The sequence below is a fragment of the Melanerpes formicivorus genome, unplaced genomic scaffold (assembly GCF_026170545.1).
Source record: "Melanerpes formicivorus ecotype bairdi unplaced genomic scaffold, bMelFor1.0.p_v2 SCAF_1, whole genome shotgun sequence".
NCBI lineage: Eukaryota > Metazoa > Chordata > Aves > Piciformes > Picidae > Melanerpes > Melanerpes formicivorus.
Genome location: NW_027142353.1, coordinates 17,864,750 through 17,886,884, shown reverse-complemented (window position 1 = coordinate 17,886,884; position 22,135 = coordinate 17,864,750). Strand labels below are relative to the sequence as shown.

The 22,135-nt window shown below is 42.4% G+C and overlaps 1 protein-coding gene across 6 annotated transcripts in view; it reads left to right on the top strand.

Moving 5' to 3' along the window:
• The window catches only part of FARP1 (FERM, ARH/RhoGEF and pleckstrin domain protein 1), a 249,282-nt gene that overhangs the window by 210,677 nt on the left and 16,470 nt on the right, over window positions 1-22,135 (top strand). For 4 of the 6 annotated variants that reach the window (XM_068166853.1, XM_068166776.1, XM_068167003.1 and 1 more), the window contains exons 14-19: window positions 1,006-1,196; window positions 3,129-3,218; window positions 5,338-5,471; window positions 15,728-15,809; window positions 18,449-18,686; window positions 20,839-20,969. In XM_068166853.1, coding sequence (XP_068022954.1) covers window positions 1,006-1,196; window positions 3,129-3,218; window positions 5,338-5,471; window positions 15,728-15,809; window positions 18,449-18,686; window positions 20,839-20,969 — 866 coding nt within the window. The remainder of the gene's footprint in view (window positions 1-1,005; window positions 1,197-3,128; window positions 3,219-5,337; window positions 5,472-15,727; window positions 15,810-18,448; window positions 18,687-20,838; window positions 20,970-22,135) is intronic. The other 2 variants (XM_068166920.1, XM_068166691.1) reach the window with 1 other exon arrangement.

The following is a 22,135-nucleotide window of genomic DNA, read 5'->3' as shown; positions in this document are numbered from 1 at the left end:
CTTGTCTTTGTTGTTTTTTTTTTTTTAAATGTGTGATGTCAAAATGGTACAGACTGTAAATGTTCTTCCACAGGACAGATCCCAGATCCATCTTCTAAAACAGGTTTAGATATTCAGAGGTTTGGAGGAGGGGTTATCTGGGAGAACACCAGGCATTCTTGGCACTCTTTCCTTTGTGCATTCAGTAGTCTGGCTGCTTCCCAGAAGACAGCATGCTAATTTCAGTAATATTTAATGTAGTGTATGTGAATCCATGGAAGTGTGTTTAACTGTCTAATTTTTAATATTTTAAATCCAAAATTAAATGGGACTGTAATGATCTGAAGTTGTCATGCTTTGTGCATTAAAAGTATTGCTTTTCTTATGTAAATGTAATGCTAGCATTTCCATCCCAAACAATCAGAGGAGCATGGAAAGACCTACAAGGTATAATATACATACTTGTGTTGTGTGTAGAAATTGGGGAACCAGTAGTTTTCTCCTTTGTGTTAGATCTGACTGGTCTTAGCAGCAATACTGCCATAGAAAGTCATGGTTTCTTTTTCTCTAGACTTCCACTAGAGTTGTAACTTGTGTCCTGTAGTTTCCTATGACACACTGATTTGAGTCTCTGGAGTTCTACTTTTCCAGAAAGAATGGCACTCTTAGGGTGATTCCCTTACTATTGTATTTATTCTGTTTGATTGAGTGAATTACAAAAGTGAAAAATAAGGCATTAATTTATGTTTAACAGTAAATATTACAGCTGTCATGTATAGTTTGATCCCTTCCCCACAGAGACACTAATTTCAACCAGTTTCATCAACTAAAAGAACACTACAGTCCTTTGGTTAATGCAAGGGTATGCAGTTACTCTGGCTTCAAGTCCATTTGGGCTAGTTTGAAGACCCTGATGGCTGTGTCTTGTAGTGTAACTTCACATGCTGCAACTTAAGTTTATAACTCTGTTCGGTACTTTCTAGAGAGAGCCTGTCCTAACTGATTTCTCTTTTGCCATTTTTTTAGCAGGTTCTCTGACTGGCAGCCCTCACCTTTCAGAACTTTCCATCAATTCCCAAGGGGGACCATCACTGGTAAATATGTCTTTATCTCCAAATTTGAGCCCTGATGCCAAGCAGTCATCTCCCTTGATTAGCCCTTTGCTGAACGACCCATCATGCATCAGAACTGATGATGAGGAAGAGGTCAAAAGAAAGGTAAAGCAGAGGCAGTTGGCCTCAACTCTCTTCTTTGTGTTATGTTGCAACTACTGCTGTTTGTCAAAGTGATTAATATCAAGAATCCCTGCAGCTTCCTTGTTATAGATCTACACAGATTACTTGAGTTGGGTTCTTTAGTATGCTCTGTCCTCAGTCATGATGTGTCCAAGAGGATCCCTGTGCTCCTGAAATTGAACTCACAGTTTGGAGTGGATCAGGCCCACATGAATGCTGTAACTGAGGACTCTGTGCCCCGGATTTTATCTCCTGAATGGCTAGGGTCCCCAGCTCCCCTTAAAGCATCAAAGAGAAGATAGGTAACTCTGTCCCCAAGGTTAATATGGGATAAATCTGGACCAGTCCTGATGGTTGTAGCTTAAAGAGCTTGTTTTGGCAACCTCCTATAAGTTTTGCATGTTTCTACAGAGTGGAGGTTGGTAATTTGTTGTAACAAAAGTGTCAGTTCCAATGCTTTATTGAAGGAAAAATTTCCACATGACAGAAGGAAAAGGAACAGCGTTGAGCCTGAGCAGAGGTGCCCAACACAGGCTCTTCAGTCTGTCTCTGCTGGAAGGTATCACTGGGAGTATTGAGTTGTGGGAGCAGAAAATGCTCTCTTTAAGCCACAGCCTGCAACATTCATCTGGGAGTGTTTGGCTCAGCCCCATCATTGCAGCAAAACCATAAGGGAGCATCACATCCAAATCTGCCTTTTGAAGACAGAAGTGATTCTGTCTGAGCCAGGAGTGCCTGCTGGCTCATCCCTCCTGTGCTACTGGGTGAGAGAGGGTTGCTTTTGTCCTTACATTGGCTCTTTTTCTCCTGAGCTTGGACCACCTCAGGAGGAAGAATGCAGGAACTCAGATGGCTTTGCTGGAAAGCGGTATCATGCATAAGGAAGATCTGTTTTCCCACTGTGCATTGTTAGCAACATAGAGAGAGAGATTTGAGAGAAACAAAAAGCCAGGAATCAGTTAACAGACTCACGGTTCTCTCTGTCAGTCCAAGGGAGAGCAGCCAGGGACTGCTGTATATGCCAGCTGATGATGATTCCTGTGGGGTTGTATACTGACTAGGAAATGCCCACACAGTCTCCCCTTGCATCCCTGAGTAATTCATCCTCTGCATTGCTGATCTTCAGGGATGAAATTAAGTAAAAGATCTGTGGAGGTTTTGTTCTTACTTTTTGTTTCCTGAGCAACACAGAGACAGATCAGCTGCCATCCTTTGGCCTTTGAGAATTAAGAGGTCAAACCCACTTCTGCCTCTTGGAAAACACAGCAGGATTTGTTGGGGTTTTCATCCTGAAATTTGCAATTTGTAGTTACTCTAAAATTTTTACCCACTCTCCCACTGTTAGGTTGTCCAGCCACAATGGGAAAATTATAGGAGTTTTGTTTCCATTTGGAGGGGTTTGGTTGTTTGATTTTTTTGTTTGTTTTTTCTTCGTTTGTTCGGGTTTTGGTTTTGTTTTGGAGTTTTTGAGAGTATTTTTAATGTGGATTCTTACACTCACAAAGACACTTAGACTAATCAGACACTCATTTTTGTCATTTTTGTCAAATCTGACATTCATCAAATTTGATTCAAATGGTTATCTGGCCTGCAAAGGATTTCTTTACGAGCTTCAGAGCACATCCTGCCCCAGATGTGTGGAATAAACTGAAAGGAACATCAGCACCCTAAAAATGTAGAAATCACCTTGGAAGAAAAAATGTCTCTTAAGAACCCATAGCAAGTGGCTTGTTCTCTTGTGTTTGCAAGGAGGGATTGTTTTCAGAGCTTAGGAACATTAAAGTGTGAGTCACAATAACTACAAGCAAGGGTCACTAGTTTGTAATTCTCTAGGTGATTGTTGTCTGCAGCTTTCTCCTGCAGAAAGCAGTTCCATAAAAGCAGAAGACAACCTAATGTGTTTGCAATTTGCAGAGATTCCCAACTGAGAAGGCTTACTTCATTGCTAAAGAGGCAGCGACCACAGAACGAACATACCTGAAGGACCTTGAAGTCATCACATCGGTATGTTTACTTGAGCATTACTCATGAAGCATATGAAGCTCTAGTCAGCAGTAGTATTTCATCTGCTCCATTTAACATCTTAGCTGTTCCATGATATTTTTGTATGCTGCACTGTAGGCATTCTCTGCAGTGCAGAGTCTAGCTCTAGGGAGGAAATAACACAAGAAGCAAGATGTAGAGAATTGCACTGTGGTTAGTTACATGCACTATGAAACTATATGAGGTTGAGGAACTTGGGAAACAGTTCAGTTGTGTTTTCTTGCTCTCATACTTTGTGGCTGAAAATGCCTGTGGGTTTTCAATGACTTCTCTTAAAACCAAAGTAGCTCCCTAGTGAGACATATAAATATTTTCTCCTGGATTATATGCCCTCCGTTTAACATGAAATATTGTGGAGTACCTATTTGAATGATTCTGATTTCTCAGTAAGTGAAACTGTTAAACACGTCATTAATGTGTATCATCTGGTCAGAGTGATTAGTAAAATCACCAAGGCAAAAAAAAAATACGCCTTCCTTGCACACATACCAACAGTCATCTTTAACTTCTGAGAGTGATGTGTGTAACATTTTGCCTTAAATAACAATTGCCTATAAAAGAGCACTGGATCCAAAGTCCCTCATGGTGTTTCAGTAGGGCTGCCAGCTCCAGACGTCCCAGTTCTTTCCATCACACAGTGTGTAAAACCTGCATTGAGTGTTTGTAGTAAGGATGACATGCTGCAGGAAAGTGACTGTTGCTATCAGCTGGGAACCAGGGAGAGACACTTTCTTCCCACCTTCTCATCTGTTCCAGGAGCCCACGTGGCAAATACAAGTGATCTGAAGCCGTCTTAGACATGGCTAATGTAGGCTGGAGTAGCATGGCTGTTACAGGCAGAAAGATAATTGTGGCTCCACTGCCTACTTTTCTTGGCTTTCTGGGAAGCCTGGGCAATGAGAGAAGATGCCAGGTACTGAAAGGTCATGGTAATGGCTGCAGTCTCAGCAACAGATGTGCTGTTTTCATCTTCTGTTTCACCCAGTGGCTGCAAATGCTGAACAGAGTTAGACTCCATTTCCCACCCTGCCCTTTGTTCCTGTGGTAGGCAAGGTAGAATTTCCTGTCCCACCAAGGGCCATACACCTCTCAGGTCTGTCAGCTGTGCTTCATAGATGACTGGCCCAGAAGGCCACAAAAGGGTGAACAAGTAGCTAGCATTGCTGGAAAAGACAGAAGGAGCAAGTGTCATGCATGAAGTTTAAGACTTGGTAGGTGTGCTGTTATTGAACTTTAGCTCTACTCAGAGCAGAGATAAAGCAGGGGAGAGTGAGGCTTGAGAGGGATCTCTCAAATCTAGGTCAGCTCCAGCTGATGTAGTGTCAATCAAGATTGCTGTAACAGCCTTCTGTGGTCCCAACAGCCTTTTAGGCACTGCTGGAATTAAGCCATAGGTGGCTGGGAACCCTTCAGGGCAGTAAGTAGTGTTACCATGTTGAAGCTAATAGTCTGTCACCTTGGCTAGGCCCCTAGTACTTTTACATCACCCATAGGTTTGTTGGGGTGAAATAAAGAGAATATGGAGCAAAACTGAGCAGGAGCAGATGAAGTCTTAACAGTGCACTGATCTTTCTATTTTCTGCTAATAGCACCTTGTCTTGGAAGTGCAAAGTACCTTCCTTTTACTTGTTCACTTTGCAGAATGCATAATGTTCTCAATCTGCCCACAGCAACATGGGCATGAGTGCTTACTGCACCAGCTCTTGTCGCAGAGGTTTCAGACAGAACTTGCAAGAAAATGCAGAGCATATTTTTTGTTTGCAAGTAGTACACAACTCCTCTTGCACCTACAGGATTTTCAAATTGAGTTTGTATTGGCCAACCACTTTGGGCTTGAAAAGAATTTTCAAGATTTGATCAGTGATAGCAAATGGGAAAGGAGTTTCTGTTTTAATTATGCAGTGCCTGACCCCCAACAAGAGCCTAAGTTGGAGCACGTAGGAGTGTCAAGAGTAGCCTAGGTTGTATTCCTAGTGCCAGCTACATAAGGTCCTTACTGGGTTATGTGTATAAAGACGGCAGATGGTCATCCTTGCTGCTTTCCATCCCCTGATAACTTCACTTCCTTTTTTCTCTGTAGTGGTTTCAGAATGCAGTGAATAAGGAGGAATGCATGCCCGAAACACTGAAAAATCTCATTTTCTCCAACTTCGAACCTTTGCACAAATTTCACACTGGTTTTCTCAAGGAAATTGAGCAGAGACTTGCTCTGTGGTAAGCTGGTTGGTTGTTACCTGTCTGTGTTATTTCATGAACTTCAGCCTTTTTGCTAACTCTTTGTGATCGACTGTAGTAATTCATTTGTGAAAGTCACAGATGTTGGTTGTTAACAGCCTGGGTATATAGAATCTTGCTTTGTTCATGTTTGCTCAACAAACTGTTGTTCAGATATCTTACTTAGGTACAGACATAATCAAATGAGATCATAATTCTGGATGAAACTTTCTCTTGCTAAATGTCAGTGTTTCTGTATGGCAGCTCTTCTGGAAAGCATGTTGCAAGCAAGGCTTAGCAGTAATAAAGAGGGAGGGTTTCTATCAAATATGTGTAGGCAGGGGGAAGTTTCAGAGTCCGTCTTCCCATTCTGCAGCACAACAGCTTTGACACTCAGGTTCTGCTGTGTACTCTACAGATGGACAGCATGTTTGAATCAGACACTGAGCTTGAAAATTACCTATCCTTAGCACAAGAGTGACAGTAAGACATGGCATTCTTCTGAAGTAGCCATGCGGCGAGTAATTTTTCCCTGGCAGGACTCATAACTCAGTTCATTTGACTACTGATATCTGTGCAGAGGCACCACACAGAAGCCCTCTCTTTGCTCTCACCAGACCTGTCTGGATTAGATTGTCTTGCTCTGTGTGGGCTTTTTTTTTTTTTTGTAGTTTATCTTTGGTGCTGGGACCCAGCTTTTCCTTCATGGTTAGAAAAGTGACAATGGAAAATCACATGAAAACAGAGCAGCCAGACCCGATGAGTGCTAATCAGTTTAATGCCTCTTTAATTAATCAAAACAAAAGCAAAACACAGTCTTAGTGTGTGTGAATTTAGCACTTGTGATGAGCAAGGTGACTGAATGAGAACACAGCACGTGGCAAAGTAGTGCTATCCAAACCCACCCTGCACAGTTCCAGAATTAGCAGGTATTTTCTGGGAAGGAGAGAATGTGACCTTCCTCTTAGAGCTGACATCCTTTTCCAGGACATAAGGTTACTCCTAAGTGCTGCATAGCAACTCTTTGTGTATCTCCCTTTTGTTATTGGGCTGTGTGGTGGGTTGAAATTCCCCCCCCCAGCTAATTTGGAGAACTACCCCCAAAATAAATTGCCAGGCTAGCTCAGTTTGGGATGGAAGCAAATTAAGCTGTATTTACAAGCAAAATCAAATCTAGAAACATGACATGCAATGAATATGTACAAAATATACAGTATATGTACTATATATATATATTTACATGGATGGACCCAGGGAGACAATTCTTCTCCTCCTCCACTCCCTCCTTCCTTCTTGTTACCTCACACAGTAGTCAAAACAGAGATACCTTGGGAAGGCCACAGAAGAGAGAGAGAGAAAAGTTGCAAGCAGAAGTGACAGAAGAAGAAAAGAGAGAAATAAATGTTTACGCCACTACTCTATATCCCCATTAGCAAGCCAATAAATTATATAGACTTTATCATTATTTTTTCTTTTGTATCCAATGGTAATTGCTTTCAGTCTTTGCAGTCAGGAACTAGGCTGAAGTTCCCCCTTCAAACTGTAACACGCTGCTACTGCTTTAATCTGGTATGCATTCTTACAGGTGTCAATTGCCTTCCAGAAAGGAATATTTATTGCAGGTACTCCAAAAAGGCTCTGTCAAATGTTACAAAATAGTGATTCTATTTTTTTTTTCTGGCTGTGCAGTAGGGTTAACTATAGTTGGGGTTAATCCCCCACAGGTTGGAGGTAAGAGTGTGTGATAAGAAAAGGAAAATGCATAGAGTTAGTAACGGGCCAGGTTCTGATCTCTATCAGACCAGTCTAATCTGACGAGCGTGATGGGTGTTGATTCCTGGAGCACCTGTTGAAATAGCGGTTCTCCCTGTATCTTTCTGGTCGCTAGTCACATACAGGTGGATGGCAACCTCCTGTTCAGGTGTGATGTTTATCAAAACTTGTATGATGCTGAAGGAAATTGTAGACAGGTGGATGTTGGTCTCTTCTCCCAGGCAGCCAGCACCAGAACAAGAGGACACAGTCTCAGACTGCGCAGTTCTATACAGAGAGAGTGATTGCCCATTGGAATGGGCTGCCTGGGGAGGTGGTGGAGTCGCCATCATTGGAGGTGTTCAGGAGGAGACTTGATGGGGTGCTTGGTGCCATGGTTTAGTTGTTTAGGTGGGTTGGATTGGTTGATGGGTTGGACACTATGATCTTGAAGGTCTCTTCCAACCTGGTTTGTTATTCTATTAAAAGAGCAGCCTGCTGTGGAAAGCATTGCAGTAGGTGTAGGGGGAAGGTATGTTAAAAGAAAGAAAGAAAGAATATTTAAGCTTTTAGTCTTTACATGGTCTTGTTCTATTACTCCTTTTCAGTTAGCTGCTTCTAGAGCTGAGTAAGCCTTCTGCTTTACAGATTTTCGTTGTATCCTAAGGCTATGGTTTCACAGAGCAGTAAACCTCAGTTTAGGGCTCCTCATATAATACTTAAACTGCAGCTACCCTGTGATACAAAGTGCCGATCTACTATCAAGTTACTTTACAATCCAAATGGTTCAAAAATATTCTGCTGAGGTAACTTTGTCACAGTTGGGCACCTCATTCTGACTTTGCCAGCTCAGCTATTCCGTGTCCTTCCATGCTTAGTGTAAAGCCACTGGGAATTTCCTATTGGCTGCTCTGATTCAGTTGACAGGAAAGCAGTCATGTTCCTGTCCCTGGTCTGCATCCAGCTGCAACCAACAGCATGGGTTTACCTAATATAATACCACTGTTTATAAATGGTGTTTGTTTTTGAAGTTCTGGCAGATCTGAATATATGCCTCAGGAAAGGAGGCAGATTTGCTGGCAGGTTTTATTTTAGAGGCGTTGGTGTTTTAATATAATGCCACAGATACTAAGCTGCAAGCAATAAACTATCCTATAGAGATTATTGTTTAATTAAACACTGAGTGACAAAAATCTGTGTTCCTCAGCATGTAGAAGAAGTTGGTGGCGGTGTGGTAGGGAATTTCTTCACCAGTGTGGTCAAGGTCACTTAGCTCAATGTCTGTACTTCTATGATCATACCTCTGTCTTTGGCCCCAGGTGATTTTTAAGCCAGTAGGCTTTGGCTGTGTTCATCCCTGCAGTGCAGAGCATTCTGAGCCTTTTAATCAGATGTGTAGCCTGTCATGGGCCTGCCAGAGCTGGTGGCACTGCTGCAGGCAGGTGTGGGCAGGATTCAAGTCAATTTACTTAAATCTGACTCCTACACATCAGCTTTTTCCAGTCAGGTCAAGGGGGGAAGGAGATAGGATGCTTGTTCGGAGATACAAGTGTGCTCTGCCTTAGAGTGTCGTGTGTCCTACAAAAAAAATGACCTTTGAATAAAAGGGTCATGGACTTAATCAAGCTACTAGAAGCTTCTAGCTACCCAGGTATGTTGTGGGAGCTTGTCTGGGAGGAAGAGCCTGCCATGACCAGTTATCTACATTTGTCTAGTGAGTAGGATGCTGGATTTTATCAATTTGAAGTGCAGTTCATCCTGTTTGCTCTGCCTAGACATCAGTGTGTTTGTTTCAAACCTTCATTATACATGTAAGAACCTTTTGTGGGAGGCTATTTCTTGGTTTCTTAGGATTTGGATCACATTGAAGCTGATGCTCTGCAAAAGAGCTATGAGGAGAGCAAGGCCAGGGAAGGTTCCCACCTAACAATTGTTAGATGGCTCTCTGCTTTGAATTTGTTAAAACATCTACAGACTTCTAGTGTTTGGCTAAAAGAAGCTAAGGTTGTACACATTACTAAAAGCATTTCTGGCCTGCTCACAGGCTTCTGAACTGTTTGAATCTGCTGTCAGAAGCAGGCTGTTCACTATTGAACATCTTAAGGACTGGTATCCTTTTGTCCCAGTTATAGATTCTGGCAGGTTTGATTTGTCTCTTCACACAATTCACCCATTTTTCTCTTCAGTCCTCCACTCTCACTGTCTCCTGGATAGTGATAAGGTTTTTAGCAAGATGTGAATTGATGCAGATGCCAATAGCCAAATGCAGAATACAGGAAGTTGCTGCATTTTTCACAGCCAGTGTTTCTTTCTGGCCGTGAAACTGAGTAGATTCCTGGTGGGTTTATTGTGCAGCATCCTAAGATCAGTCATACCATTCTCTGGGTGATGTTTTCTGCCCTGCTTATGGTGTTTCACAGCCAGTGAAGCCACTCATGAATCTCCTCAGTTGCCCAATTTTGCTAAGCCCTCTGTTCACGAAACTGACCATGTTCCTGGGACTTAATGAAAATACTCCACTAGAGGCCTTGTGGTTTGAGGAGAGGGAGGATGACCTTTGGTGGGTGCAAGCAGGCTACTGGCAGGCATAGGGCTCTGTCTTCTTGCATAGCGAGGGAGGAGGAGGAAAGAAGAGCAGGAAGCAACCTGAAGTTGGAGACAGAACAAAGCACATCCATGATGTCCTGTTACCCAGTGCCAGGAGAGTTGTAAGTCCTGGTCCTGGCTACCAGAACTCATCCACATTGCCCTTCAGCAATGCTTTGGGTGCAAGGTCAGGAGTTCCCAACCATTTTTGCTGGGAGGATATATGGGAGTTGTAGCTCAGTGACTGAAAAGCTGGCTCCTATTTCCCATGGCCTGGGGGATTTTAAGGCAAGGAGGAAAAAGTATGGGCAGTGCAGGCAATGGAAGGCATGCTCCCTTACCATCTAGCCAGTTGAATCTGAGAAGTCAGTTAGTTTTCACTCCGTCATTTATGTAATGCATTTAATAAACTGTTCATTTGGGCCACAAGCACCATTTTCCAGCCAAAAAGAAAAAGAGCTCATCTTCCCACACCCTTTTAAGTGTTTGTACTACAAGTTTCCAAATGAGTTTCTGTAAATTCTGACAGAAGATGCCAAATGGCAAACCGTGAATTTCTCTCCTTGGCCAACTGCTAAGCACTGCAAAAAGTAATGCTAGGGCAAGCCAGGACAGCCATTTCTGCCCTAGGATGCTCTATCAGGGAGCATGAATCTACATTTTGGGCCTTATCCATGTGCTAAGAAGAAAAAGCATTACATGTATTCCAGAATACAGAGGCAGACTCCTCTTCACTCAGAGAAGGCAGTGCTTTGACTCTCTGTTCACGGGCACTCCTGCAGAGTGTTGCCACTCAGTACTACCAGATGTGGCTGGTAATTTGGAGAGGGGGGAAGCTCTTAGATCTTAGCATATGAAAGGAGAAGGTTCAATCAATACTCATGAAAGCCAGCTTGAAAACCTGTAATAAAAAGCATTCAAGGAAGTATAGGAAGATGAGCTAAATGTTGATTTATTAACCATTTTTTGTTTGGGAAGTAGTACTTGTGGTCAGGAAGAACAGCCTGATAAACAGTTTATATAAACAAGGCACCAACCCTTATCTGCCTTCCCAAATGCACAAGTGCTGAGTGTTCAGCTCGTTCTGCATGCCTAGTGAAGAGGGATGAAGAGGACAGTTTCAAAAGCGGTTTTGTAGTGTATACAGAAATGAAGTATGCATTGTAGTATAAACCTGCTAGTCATGCAGTGGGGATTCTTAAAACAAAGACATTAAAATTAGCTTAGTGCCAATGCATTGCTTTCTTATTTAAGAGGACAATTTGCATTGCTGAAGTCACTTCTGAGTACTTCTGGGGATTACAGCGGTGCTACACCCAAATGAATTTGAACTGGTGGGAGAGAAAGAGATTGTCCAGGATCCATTAGTCATGCTCAGAGCCATGCTGTGTTCATCTCTGTGGCTCTCTTGGCAAGATCTTCTCAGGATTGTCTCTGAGGAGGTGCCCTAGCAAAGTATGAAATGTTGCTGTCTTTTCAGTATGTTTCCCTGCAGTGGTGTTACTTATTCTGGTCTCTGACCATTTAAAACATTACTGGTGTATGCTTGCTGTAAATTGGGTTTCTCCCACCACAGGGATAGCCAGCCCAAAGTCATTACATGTGTGCACACTCCCTGAGGATTTGATAGGACTCTGGGAAGCTCTGGTGGCTCCATCACTGTGTTTCTGAGGCTCTGAGCAGTGTTTCATGCACCGCTTACTGGTGCTGACAGGACAGCTGCAGTGTCGACTGGAATGGGCAGGGCACTGTGTGATAGCAGGGCGTGAGCAAGAAAGAGGGCGTTTTCTCTTATTGACTCTTCTTTTCCAGTTAAAAAATGTCCCTTTTATTTAAAAGGCAGTTGTAATAGGAAATTATTTCCCATTATTTCTTAATATTAGAGCTTTAGTTAATAATACTCTTTAAAAAGTCAACTGCAATGCTGCTCCTGAGCATATAACAGAAGGTCACACACTTTTGTAAATGTCATTTGCTGCAATTGATTTTCTTTTTCTGCAATTGAAGGGCCCCAGTAGAGGTTTCTTACATTCTGCTGGGGAAAAAAAAATCTCTGTTGAGGTATCTTTCTCTCCTTCTGTGTCTTCTCACCATCCCCATCAAATTTTGTTCCTTCTAATGCCATTCCTGGATGAGTGAGGATATTCTGGGCAGACTTGAGATTTCTTTGTATTCCTTTCTCTGTGATGTACGCTGAAGTTTATATAATTTGAAAATCCACTATAGCTCATAGTGTAGCCCCTGTAAGACAAGCTGGTGGCCATGTTTAGTAATACAGAGTGGCTGAGTTTGTCAGATACAGAAGTCTTGTCTCTTCCTCTCTGCTTGCAGTAGTCTGCTTGCATTACTGTAAAAAGCATGGGCCTCTTTAGAGAAAAATAGGAATCATGATTCCACTATCTGGCATGATTTGAGTGGCTTTAGACCTCCCCACAAAGTGTCAGTGGGATGAGGGCACATTATGTGTGTGGAAAATAGGTCCTACGTCTTCTATAGAGCTGGGAGTCATAAATCAGCTCCTGATAGAAGTTTGTGAAGCCTAGTCCCTGAGCTCTGTCCCTTGTCACTGGCAGATAGATACCATGTTCAAACAGTGACCCGTGAAAACAAGGAGTAAAAAGAACAATTTAGCCATCCATGCACAACAAATGAGCAGCTTCTTCCCCCCCATCAAGCTGAGTGTTGTTATTCAAAACATACACCACAGGGAGAGCTCTTTTCTCTGCTGCTGTGCTTTGGGCTATTGAAGCAGTAAAACACCATCTGATGGCTCGAGTGTTTGGGGTTTTAATATTCTGTGTATTTGGATGGGTTTTTTTGGGAGGCGTCCTTTTCTTCCTGTTTACTTGGGATTTGCATGTTGAGGAGCTGGGGCAGAGGGCAGTGTAGCGTAGGGGTTACTCCAAAGACCCAGCAAGGAGCTGGCATAGAGTGGAGAATAAGGTTTAGGAGGCAGATGTGAAGCCTTTGTGTAGCCCCATGTCTGACTTCAGCTTTCCCCGACCCTCTGCTCCACATCACAGTTGACATGTATGCACCATTCCCAGTGGGAAAATCATCTCCACTTCAAGAGACAGCATTTGTGTGGAAACAAATAACCAAAGCAAGGGAATGGCTGGAACAAGGATCAGTTTCTGGCCATCACATTTCTGGATTTTCTTAGGGTTCCATTTCTTCCGGTAGTACATACCTGCCCACAGCAGAAGTTGACCTGGGCTGAAGGCTCTGGTACAAATCAGCTCTTCACTGTTGAGCTGGAGAAAGGCTGTTCCTTTTTGGAAATCTCCTTCTCCCCAACTTTGTGTCTCTGCCAGGATTCAGAATAAGATTTGAAAGCCCTCTATTTGTTTGTTTTTTTAAGAAAAGCCTCAGACCACTCTGTGGGTAAGCCATTGAAGGAGAGTGTTCCTGGTGCTTTGTGTGTGACCAGTGTGATGATGTGCTGTGCAAGCAGTCAGTGCTGTCTGTGCTGAATAGAAACCAGGGATCAACTTTTAGGAAATAAGGACCGCACTATTCAATGAACAATTGCACTAAATATTAGCTGAAGTTCACAAAGTCGGTGAAAGCACTCAGTATGACTTCAGTAGGCTTGGAGTTAGCCTTTGAGTAGCTCTCTAGCAGATAATAAATTTGCAACAAGTATTCTAACCAATGTATACTGTAGCCTTGAGATCAGACAAGCCATTTCTCTTTAGAAATAGCAGCAGTCTATAATAATGTGCTTAATATTTATCTTGGCAGTAAATCAGAAAGGTACCAAACTGCTGATGTCCATTAGATTAATTGCAATGCAGACTCAGTCGTAAGAAAGGATCCAAGCAATGTCAGAGAGTTAGAGAATCATACATAGAGGGAGATTCTTTTAGAGATAATTACCGTGTCATTAACTGGCGGAAGAACAAATTCATCTGGCCTTGACATTTCTGGGATTGTGAGCAGCAGCACAGCGTGAACCACTTGGGAAGGGATGCTGCATGCTGGCTGCAAGGGTGAAAGGAAACTTTCCCTTCCTTCTTGCCAGCACAGCACTACTGTTCTAGATTCTAAATAGTCATGGTTTTCAGCTGGGGGCACTTTGGTAAGCACCACTTTGAGCAGAGCTTGAGTGTCTGGAATGTTTAATTTACAGTCTCTCAGAGGAAATCTCAGTGGGATGAGCTGCTGGATGGATAGGGCATGGGAGAAGGGAAAGCAGGAGACAGCATAGAGGGGAGATGACCAAGGCTTCCTGGACTTATATCCTCAGATAATGTGGAAGGTGTAGCCTTGTAACTAAGGTTAATACATATCTCTGCTCTTCCTTGCAAATAAAGACCATTGTGGGAGCGTATTTGGACTATAGCAGTGTTTGGATCATGCAGTGCTTTTGCAAAACAGACAATGCTAATTAAAGTTCCTGTTGACACAGCTCTGGTGTAACCCTTTGGGTTCAAAAAGAAACACTAGAAGTCTTGTTGAGAACTGTATTTTTCTTGCTTAAATAGGCATGTGAGTGCCTGGGAGACTGAACACAATAGGAAATAATTAAAGACAGCCTGTGAAACTGGCTTGATTGTTCAGAAGAACATGGAACAATCCTTTGTTTATCAACTGAGTCTATGTCTATTGAAGGATAAAATAGGAGATGTTACTGTGTAGTGTTCATAAGCTGCACCCACCACGTTTTCTAGCTATAAAAACATGCAGAGAAGTTACCCAGCATGAACATAACTACGCTTCAATTTATTTTTTTAGAAGTCTGCATATGCATCTATTCATGTTATAGTATAGTATGTGTCTTACAATTGAAAGTATATTCCTAATGACAGCTGCATCCTGCAGAGATTTACCACCTGCTTGTCCACTTAGTCCTTCACTGCATAAAGAATTTTCTTAAATGTGTGTGTGAAAAACGGTGTATCCCTTTAGTGGTAACACAAACCAGAGGTCCTCTTGTCCTTGGGTTCATTTAGAGCTTTCCATTTATATCCTCTTCCAAGGTAGCACATTTCTTTGGCTAAATTTCAGTTGCTTCAAACCAGGCCTGGATCTGTCTCACACAGTTGAATTGAATTTTAAAAGTTGAGGACAGCGCATTAAAAGCCATGGTACAGAAAACTCGGATGCAGTAGTAGAAGTTGGAAAGGGTAAGGAGACAGTGCTCCTCCTCACAGCCTTCCTTAATGATTTGATTTTGAAAACCTAACTTGGTTGGAACAGATCAGTAACAGGTTCTTACATTCATGGCTTTTCCTTCTGTATTCTCTAAAAGATGTGTTTGGATTCAGCCAGTGTGGTATCTCTGCCTGTCTCACACATGGGTTTAGAAGCAGGAATCTCTCTTTCATCGGGAGCCGGTTTCTCCCAATTGCAGCACCCACCCAAGTGCAGCTGGCTGTGTGGGAGGGAGTTGTTTGCATTTTTAGTACCAAAAGTAAGTGACACACTGAAAGAAAATTCCTAAATGCAGATCTCAGACTGATTTTTTTGGGAGTGTGTATGTGTGTCCCACCACTGTCCCTTGCACAAGCAGAAAGCTTTTCAAAGGTACACCTGTGGTTCCTGTGCCATGGTGCAGTCCTTGTTTCTGAACAGAATTATCCTTTTGCTCTAAGACCATGTACTGTGATGGGATTTTGATGTCTTCCTGTTTTTCTCAAGCCATTTCCAGCCTTGTCTGATGTATTTGAAATGTCTAATCCTGCTGTAAGTGCCAGCCCTTTCTGTTGTTGGGAGTGGAAGCAAGGCAGGGTGATGGGCATACCGTACTTGGGAATTACATGTCCGTCAGAAAGATTCTTCACACATTCCTGAGTAAAGGAGCGTGGAGGTCAGGAACTTAAAAGAAATGAGCTATTGAGTTCCTTTCTGTGCTTATAAGTGATTATGTGGTTTTATTGCATGACTGAAGTGTGTGATATTTCTGTTGCTGACAGGGAAGGCCGCTCTAATGCTCACATTAAAGGAGATTACCAAAGAATCGGAGATGTTATGCTAAAGAACATTCAGAGTATGAAGGTAAGAATGATCCTATAACTATTAAGCTTTGACACAGATTAGAATTACTGTGCTTTTCATTTTCATGTGATGTTGCCTCTTGTGCTGGCTTTTTCCAGTTGTAATCAAGGCTTATGCTTTAAAAGTTTCTTTTGAAGTAGCAAGCATTTGGAGGGCCCTGAGATTTCGAAATTGCAGGCTGATTTGAAATTGCCTAGCCCTTTTCCTCAGTCTCTTCTCCAAGTACAGGAACAATGAACACACAAGTTCAGAAATATTTCAAATAAGAAGGGAAAACATCAGAATTTGTGTGGCTGAAGAGACTACGAAAACACCTAGTGTGAGTGTGTGAGTGTGTGAGTGTGCCTACTTGTTCATACAAATCTAAGTGTGAAGGTGTTGCAGGAGTAGGGGCCATAACCTGGAGTGATTCAATTTGGGAAACTCACACGTGTGCACTATGCCAGGTTAGATGAAAGGCCGTTGAAAATATGCAAATAATTGCCTCTGATCCTTTTAAAGTAAAAGGCAAATATATATATATGAACTGAAAATCCTAGGCATAATGTTCATCAAACTTTTCACTTGCTCTTAGTCTAGACAGAATAGTATTTTTGATGCTCTGTATTACTGAGCAAACAATGTGGAAGGCAGGCAAGGGAAACTTCCATAAGGTGAAAACCTTATGGACTTTTACAGCATGGAAGGAGAGAATACCTTATTGTAATACAGCTGTGCATCCAGACAAAACATGGCACTGCACCTTCAGCATGTGGATCTCAAAGTGCTCTCAAAACTGTTTGATAAATCTTTCCTTGGAGATTGCCACCTCGGCATTCTGCAGTGGTAAATGAAGCAGCCTTAAGGCCTTGGCTGGAGGAAAGGACAGTTTAATCTTTACAGCTTTCCCAAGACATGAGTAAGTACTGGGCTTAGCTTTCAGAAGGACAGAGAGAGATGAGGAGAGGTTAAGTGACATGCAAGTAATTATACAGCAAATCAGAAAAAGAGAATGTGGGAATCTTGATTTACAGTCCCCCACACAAGCTGCTTTGTCACCCATAAGCTGTCCTTACCCTTTCTGCAATGCACTCAGCAGAAACTGCCTTTTTCCCCTCAAGACACAATTCAGAAGCCTTGGAAGAAACACAGTGGGGACTTTTCTACCTCCATCTCTGCTCTCAAGATGTACACACCTTTTCACAAACAGTTTTTGGAATCTCAGCTTCTGGTAGACTCTGCTTGTACTCCTGGTACCTTGCAACATGAAATTGTGTGTCTGCAGTCTGCAAGGCACTCTGTGGCACTTGTTTACCGGCAGCATACAGCATGCTTTCATCTTCACCATTCTCCATTTCCCATTAGGTTTTGTTCACTCTGAGAACTGTCACCTGTGCTGATAAGCACAGGTATTCAAAGGAAAAAGGCAAAGCCCAGTCCGACCTAAAGAACTGCACTGGAAGTGATAGTTAGTTAAAACTCCACATATTTATTAGGAGACCTGCTAAAAGACCCAAAAACTGGTAATCCCTGTTCAGTTAATAAAGGGATAAGGTTAAGAGCAAGTAATTAATGGTTAGCCTCTGTAGTAGACCAGAGGCCTGCTGTGTCATTGCTTAAGTTACAGGCCTGTGAAATTAATATGCAGTGTATGGGGGAAGTGGCTTGGCTGTACAGAAAGTACATCTCTTGTAAGAAGATCACAATTCACAGGAAAAAGAGTGAGCTGATTTGGAATGTTTCAAAAAGCACAAGCTTTAGATTGAGCCAAACTTTTTTCTCAAGTCCAAAAGACACAATCAATTTCTTTTTGTGCTGGTTAGTATTCTACTGTGTACCAGGAGACTTTATTTGGCAGCTCAGAGAAACTGTGCATCCTGAAAAACCAGTTTACCTTTTCCAAAACACAAATGAAGTCCTTGTGTTAATTGTTAAAAAAAATACTGCTGAATTGGTTTGAATGGGAATTGTGAATGCCTAGGATACTGAGACCTAAATGAAGTTACATATTTCATGCAAATACCATCCACTTGCTGGTGCAGAACTCCCCTGCTGCCGGTAGGATCATCTTAGAAACTGCACTAGGGAGAAGAGGATGTAATCCAAGGATGAAGAGCTCTGACACAACCATTTCTGTCAGACAGCTCCTCTATTCTTCCATTTGTCCAGATTCCCAGAAGATGCAACATCTTGTTAATAACAAGGAAGCAGAAGCTAGAAGTCCTTTTGCTTACATCTCAGTTCCCCAAAAGCACCTAAGAGGACTGGGGCAGTTAAATCCTTTCATCCTCTTAGAAATCCTCCTAGAAAATGCGTTTGCATGGTCTGACTCTCTCCTCGTTGCATCTGCTTACATGAGCTATGTTTGTGTTATCTCCTTACCTTTGAATTTCTCACTGATACCAGACTTAGTTTTGTTCACTCACATGTTTTTGTTCTATAGAGAACGCAGAGGGGATGGGGTACTTCAAACAAGTAATGCCGTTTCTCCTTTCCAAGTGAATATTGGAGTCATTGTGTTGTACAGTGATTTTGTTTGCAAAATCCCACCTGCAGTGCTAGTTGGATGTTTTTTACTGGAGTGGTTTGGGCTGAGTCATGTCTCACAGTGATTGCTAACAGCTCTACCACATATTTTTTTCTTTCTTTGTGCCTATAAGCAACTGACAATTCACCTGAGGAAGCACAATGAGATCTTAATTGAGTTGGAGAATGGGATCAAGAACTCTCGCAAGCTGGAGACCTTTTGCAGGGATTTTGAGCTACAGAAAGTCTGCTACTTGCCTCTCAATACCTTCCTTCTCAGACCTTTACACAGGCTTATGCACTACAAGCAGATAATGGAGAGGCTTTGCAAACACTATCCCCCAGACCATGTAGACTTCAGGGATTCAAGAGGTAAGTACAAGAAAAACAACCAATTCCTGGCACTGGGGAATGGCATCTGAACCCAATACAGGTGCTTGGATGGACTTTAAGAGATGGTTGCTTTTTTTTTAAGCCTGCATTGAAAGAGGATTGAGTTGCAAAAGACCAGAAATGGTAGGATTAAGGTTTCTTCTGTATACATGTTATGCCACAAGTATTTGGAAGAGAAACCTGCTGGAAGTTATTAACCACACAGAAATGACATGCAGTTCAGGAAGTCACTTGAACTGAAAACAGTTGGGAGACTGGGAGAGAGCAGAGGGAACATACCATGTGTTTGTCTTGTTCCTGGCTTTCCCTAGAGATCCACTAGGCACACAGAGCAGTAGCCTAGGTGAACCCTTGGTCTGACAGTGTGGCTGCTGTTACTATGTCTCTACGTGTTGTCTTTTGTTACAGACATACTGTTCACTCTGTTACCATTTCCATGATTTGTTTCAGGAACAGAAACTGCCAACATATGTTTCTTTCCAAATTTGAAGAAATTTTCCCCCTATGGTCTAAACTCACTTGCTGCTGGTTTTTTCTTCCATCCTCCACCCCCATTGTAAGCTACCTACATGTGAGGATGGTTATGTTACCTGTATAGTTAGCACTCCAGGCTTGGTCTGATGGCTCCCAGCTGTAAGGTGTTAGCTGAGTTAGCTGGCCAAGTTCCTCTACAATGCTATGCCGTGAGACCCACAGCAAGCAATGCACAAAATGTGGAGGTAACCTGCTTGGAGGTCTGGGGCACTGAAGTGCTGTGCCACAAATGTTTGCCAAAATGTAGCTACTGCCTGATGATCTCAGGGAAAGCCTTCATTTCTTTCAGCCAAGGATAGATGATGGTGATGATGTGTCCATTCCCACTTTCCCAGAGAGTGCAGCAGCCATCAAGGTTTGATTCCTGCTCCACTTTTGAAATGGATACAAGCACAGGATTCAGGGATGTAAATAAGATCATGAGGACAGTGTGACTTGAGATACCATTACTTTGGGATCAGTCGCTTACTAAGACATGTGCAAACATTTGTTAAAGATCGGAGTGTAAAGGAAGCAATAAAAGTGGGAGATGTGGATGTGAATCCCAGCAGAGAGCTCAGGTATCCCACTACAGGTACTGAACACTGAGCAATTATAAAGAGGCACGGCTCTTACTGTTCCCTTGGCTGCAGTTTTTTTAACCAAATGACTGTAAGTGCTCTTCTAGTACTAAAGTCAGTCAGTGTTCAGTCCAGGCTGCTCAGCTGTTCAGGTATATCAGGGCGATGCTCATGTACACAATGGCACAAAGAGCTAGACAGTGAGCTGGTCCCCCTGAAAACATCAAGTGACGAAGTCATTTTCAGCTTAGTTCTCTGAGTTGACTTCCTGTGTTGTTGTCACAGCAAAAAGACAAGACATGGGAAGCAGATTTGGCATGGGAAGCATGGGAACCAAGCCTGCACTGCTTTGGCTTTGGCAAGCGCAGAGCGAGACTTTGTAGTGCCTGCTTCCTTCTGTATCCCACCTCATCCTTCTTCACACAGCAAACATCTCTTTCCAGGATGAAGGTGTTCCTTAGGAAAATCACTCCCAGGAGTGAGGTCACTCATTGTTGCTCATGTCTTTGGAGAGTGTGAAGTAGAGCCATAATGTGATTCAGTGACATGTAGCCTTTGTCATTCTCATTGCTGGGATGAGGACACACCCCAAATTTACTGTGTTTGCTACTTCAAATGGTACAAGAAATGACACTGCCATTTTCTACTGTTTTCAAATATGGACTTGAACCAATACGATGCAGGTAGGAGGGGAAATGCCTTTTTTTTTCCAAGCATAGAGAAGGTCCCTAGATTAATTGGAGAAGTAGGGAATCTCATTGATTCAAGTATTCCTCCAAAGTTTCTGGGGCTAAAATAGAGCAAAAACTTTGGCTGAGGAAATCAACTGTTGCTTCATTACAGCACTTCATTCTCTCCACTCCATAGGATGGTGTCCAGCTGGTGTGGTTTGTAGTCAAGTAGCTTTACACTGTGAAAGAGAAGGATAACATAAGAAGGGCGATGTTCATGAGCCTAGTGCTGCAGACAAAAGCCATCTTTCTTCTTGAACATTTTTGTACCTTTTTGACATGCATTTTATGTTTTTGTCTGTCTAGCTGCTTTGGCTGAAATTTCTGAAATGGTGGCTCAACTCCATGGCAATATGATAAAGATGGAGAACTTCCAGAAGCTGCATGAACTCAAGAAAGACTTGATAGGCATAGACAATCTGGTGATCCCAGGCAGGGTAAGTAAGCAATGTTGCTGTGATCAAGGTCTGATACAATTTCAAAGCATTAGATGTATTTTAGAAGCCTGTTTCTTAGGAGCAGCTGTGAAATTGCCTTTCTTCATTGAACCTTTTCCTCTCACCAAAAGCTCTCAAATGTATAATGATACTACCATAGAAAGCAGCAGCCTTTAAAGTGGGAAAAGGCAGTCATCTTCATTAGCTTTTTTCTGGGTTTTATTAGGCTGATTTTTATGTAGAGATTTGGATGTGTGTAGGCAATTCCAAACATCTATTACAACAGAGGTGGTAGAAATATCACAGCACTCAGAGCTTGAGCAGTTGCACATTTCCTCATTTCATCTGCTCCTGCTTTCTTTTCTTTTTTCTACCTCTTGATGCTGGAGCATGGCAGATTAAAGGAAAGGAAGATGTTTGTGCTGGAGGACCTTAAGCCCTTTCACAATGCCCAGCTTTGCAACTCATGGCCCTGGGGCCAAGCAGTCTCTTTAGCTTACATGTAATGTTAGGCAATAATTTTGGAGGCAGTGTTGCCTTAAGTAAACACTCTTAGTTGTGTTATAAAAATACCAACGTCTCATTCTTCCCTGTCACGTGTCTTTAAAAATGGAGGCTTACTTCAGAATAAAGGAGCTTCAGTGTAGCATTTGTAGCCTTTTTTACTTTTCTAGGTTGTGGTGGGTTGACGTTCCCCCCAGCATTAACTTTTAGCCAGACCACCTTAGTCAGAAGCAAATGAAGCTGTATTTACAAGCAAAACCTACACTCTACAATGGAAGGCAATGAATATGTACAAAATATACAGTATTTACAATAGTATACAGATATTTACAATTAGCAAACAACACAAAAACACCCCTGGTCAAAAGAACCAGGGAGAGCTGTTCCACTGGCCCCCCAAACCCCCTTGTCCCAGAGAGAGAGAAAGTAGTTGAGAGAGAAAAGCAGTGTGTTAGACTTATCCGAGGCCAGCCAGAAACACATTATCTCTCCCCCGAGCAAAGCAAAACAGCTGAGATCAGAAGAGAAAAGGGAATGGGGAAAAAGGGAAATGTGAAGAATTTTTATGGTACAGCTCCTCTTGTCCCAGACATTTATCCAATGAATTTGTTTTAGAATAATCTTTTGTTTTCCTTTTTACACCCAGTCGTGATTTATTTATA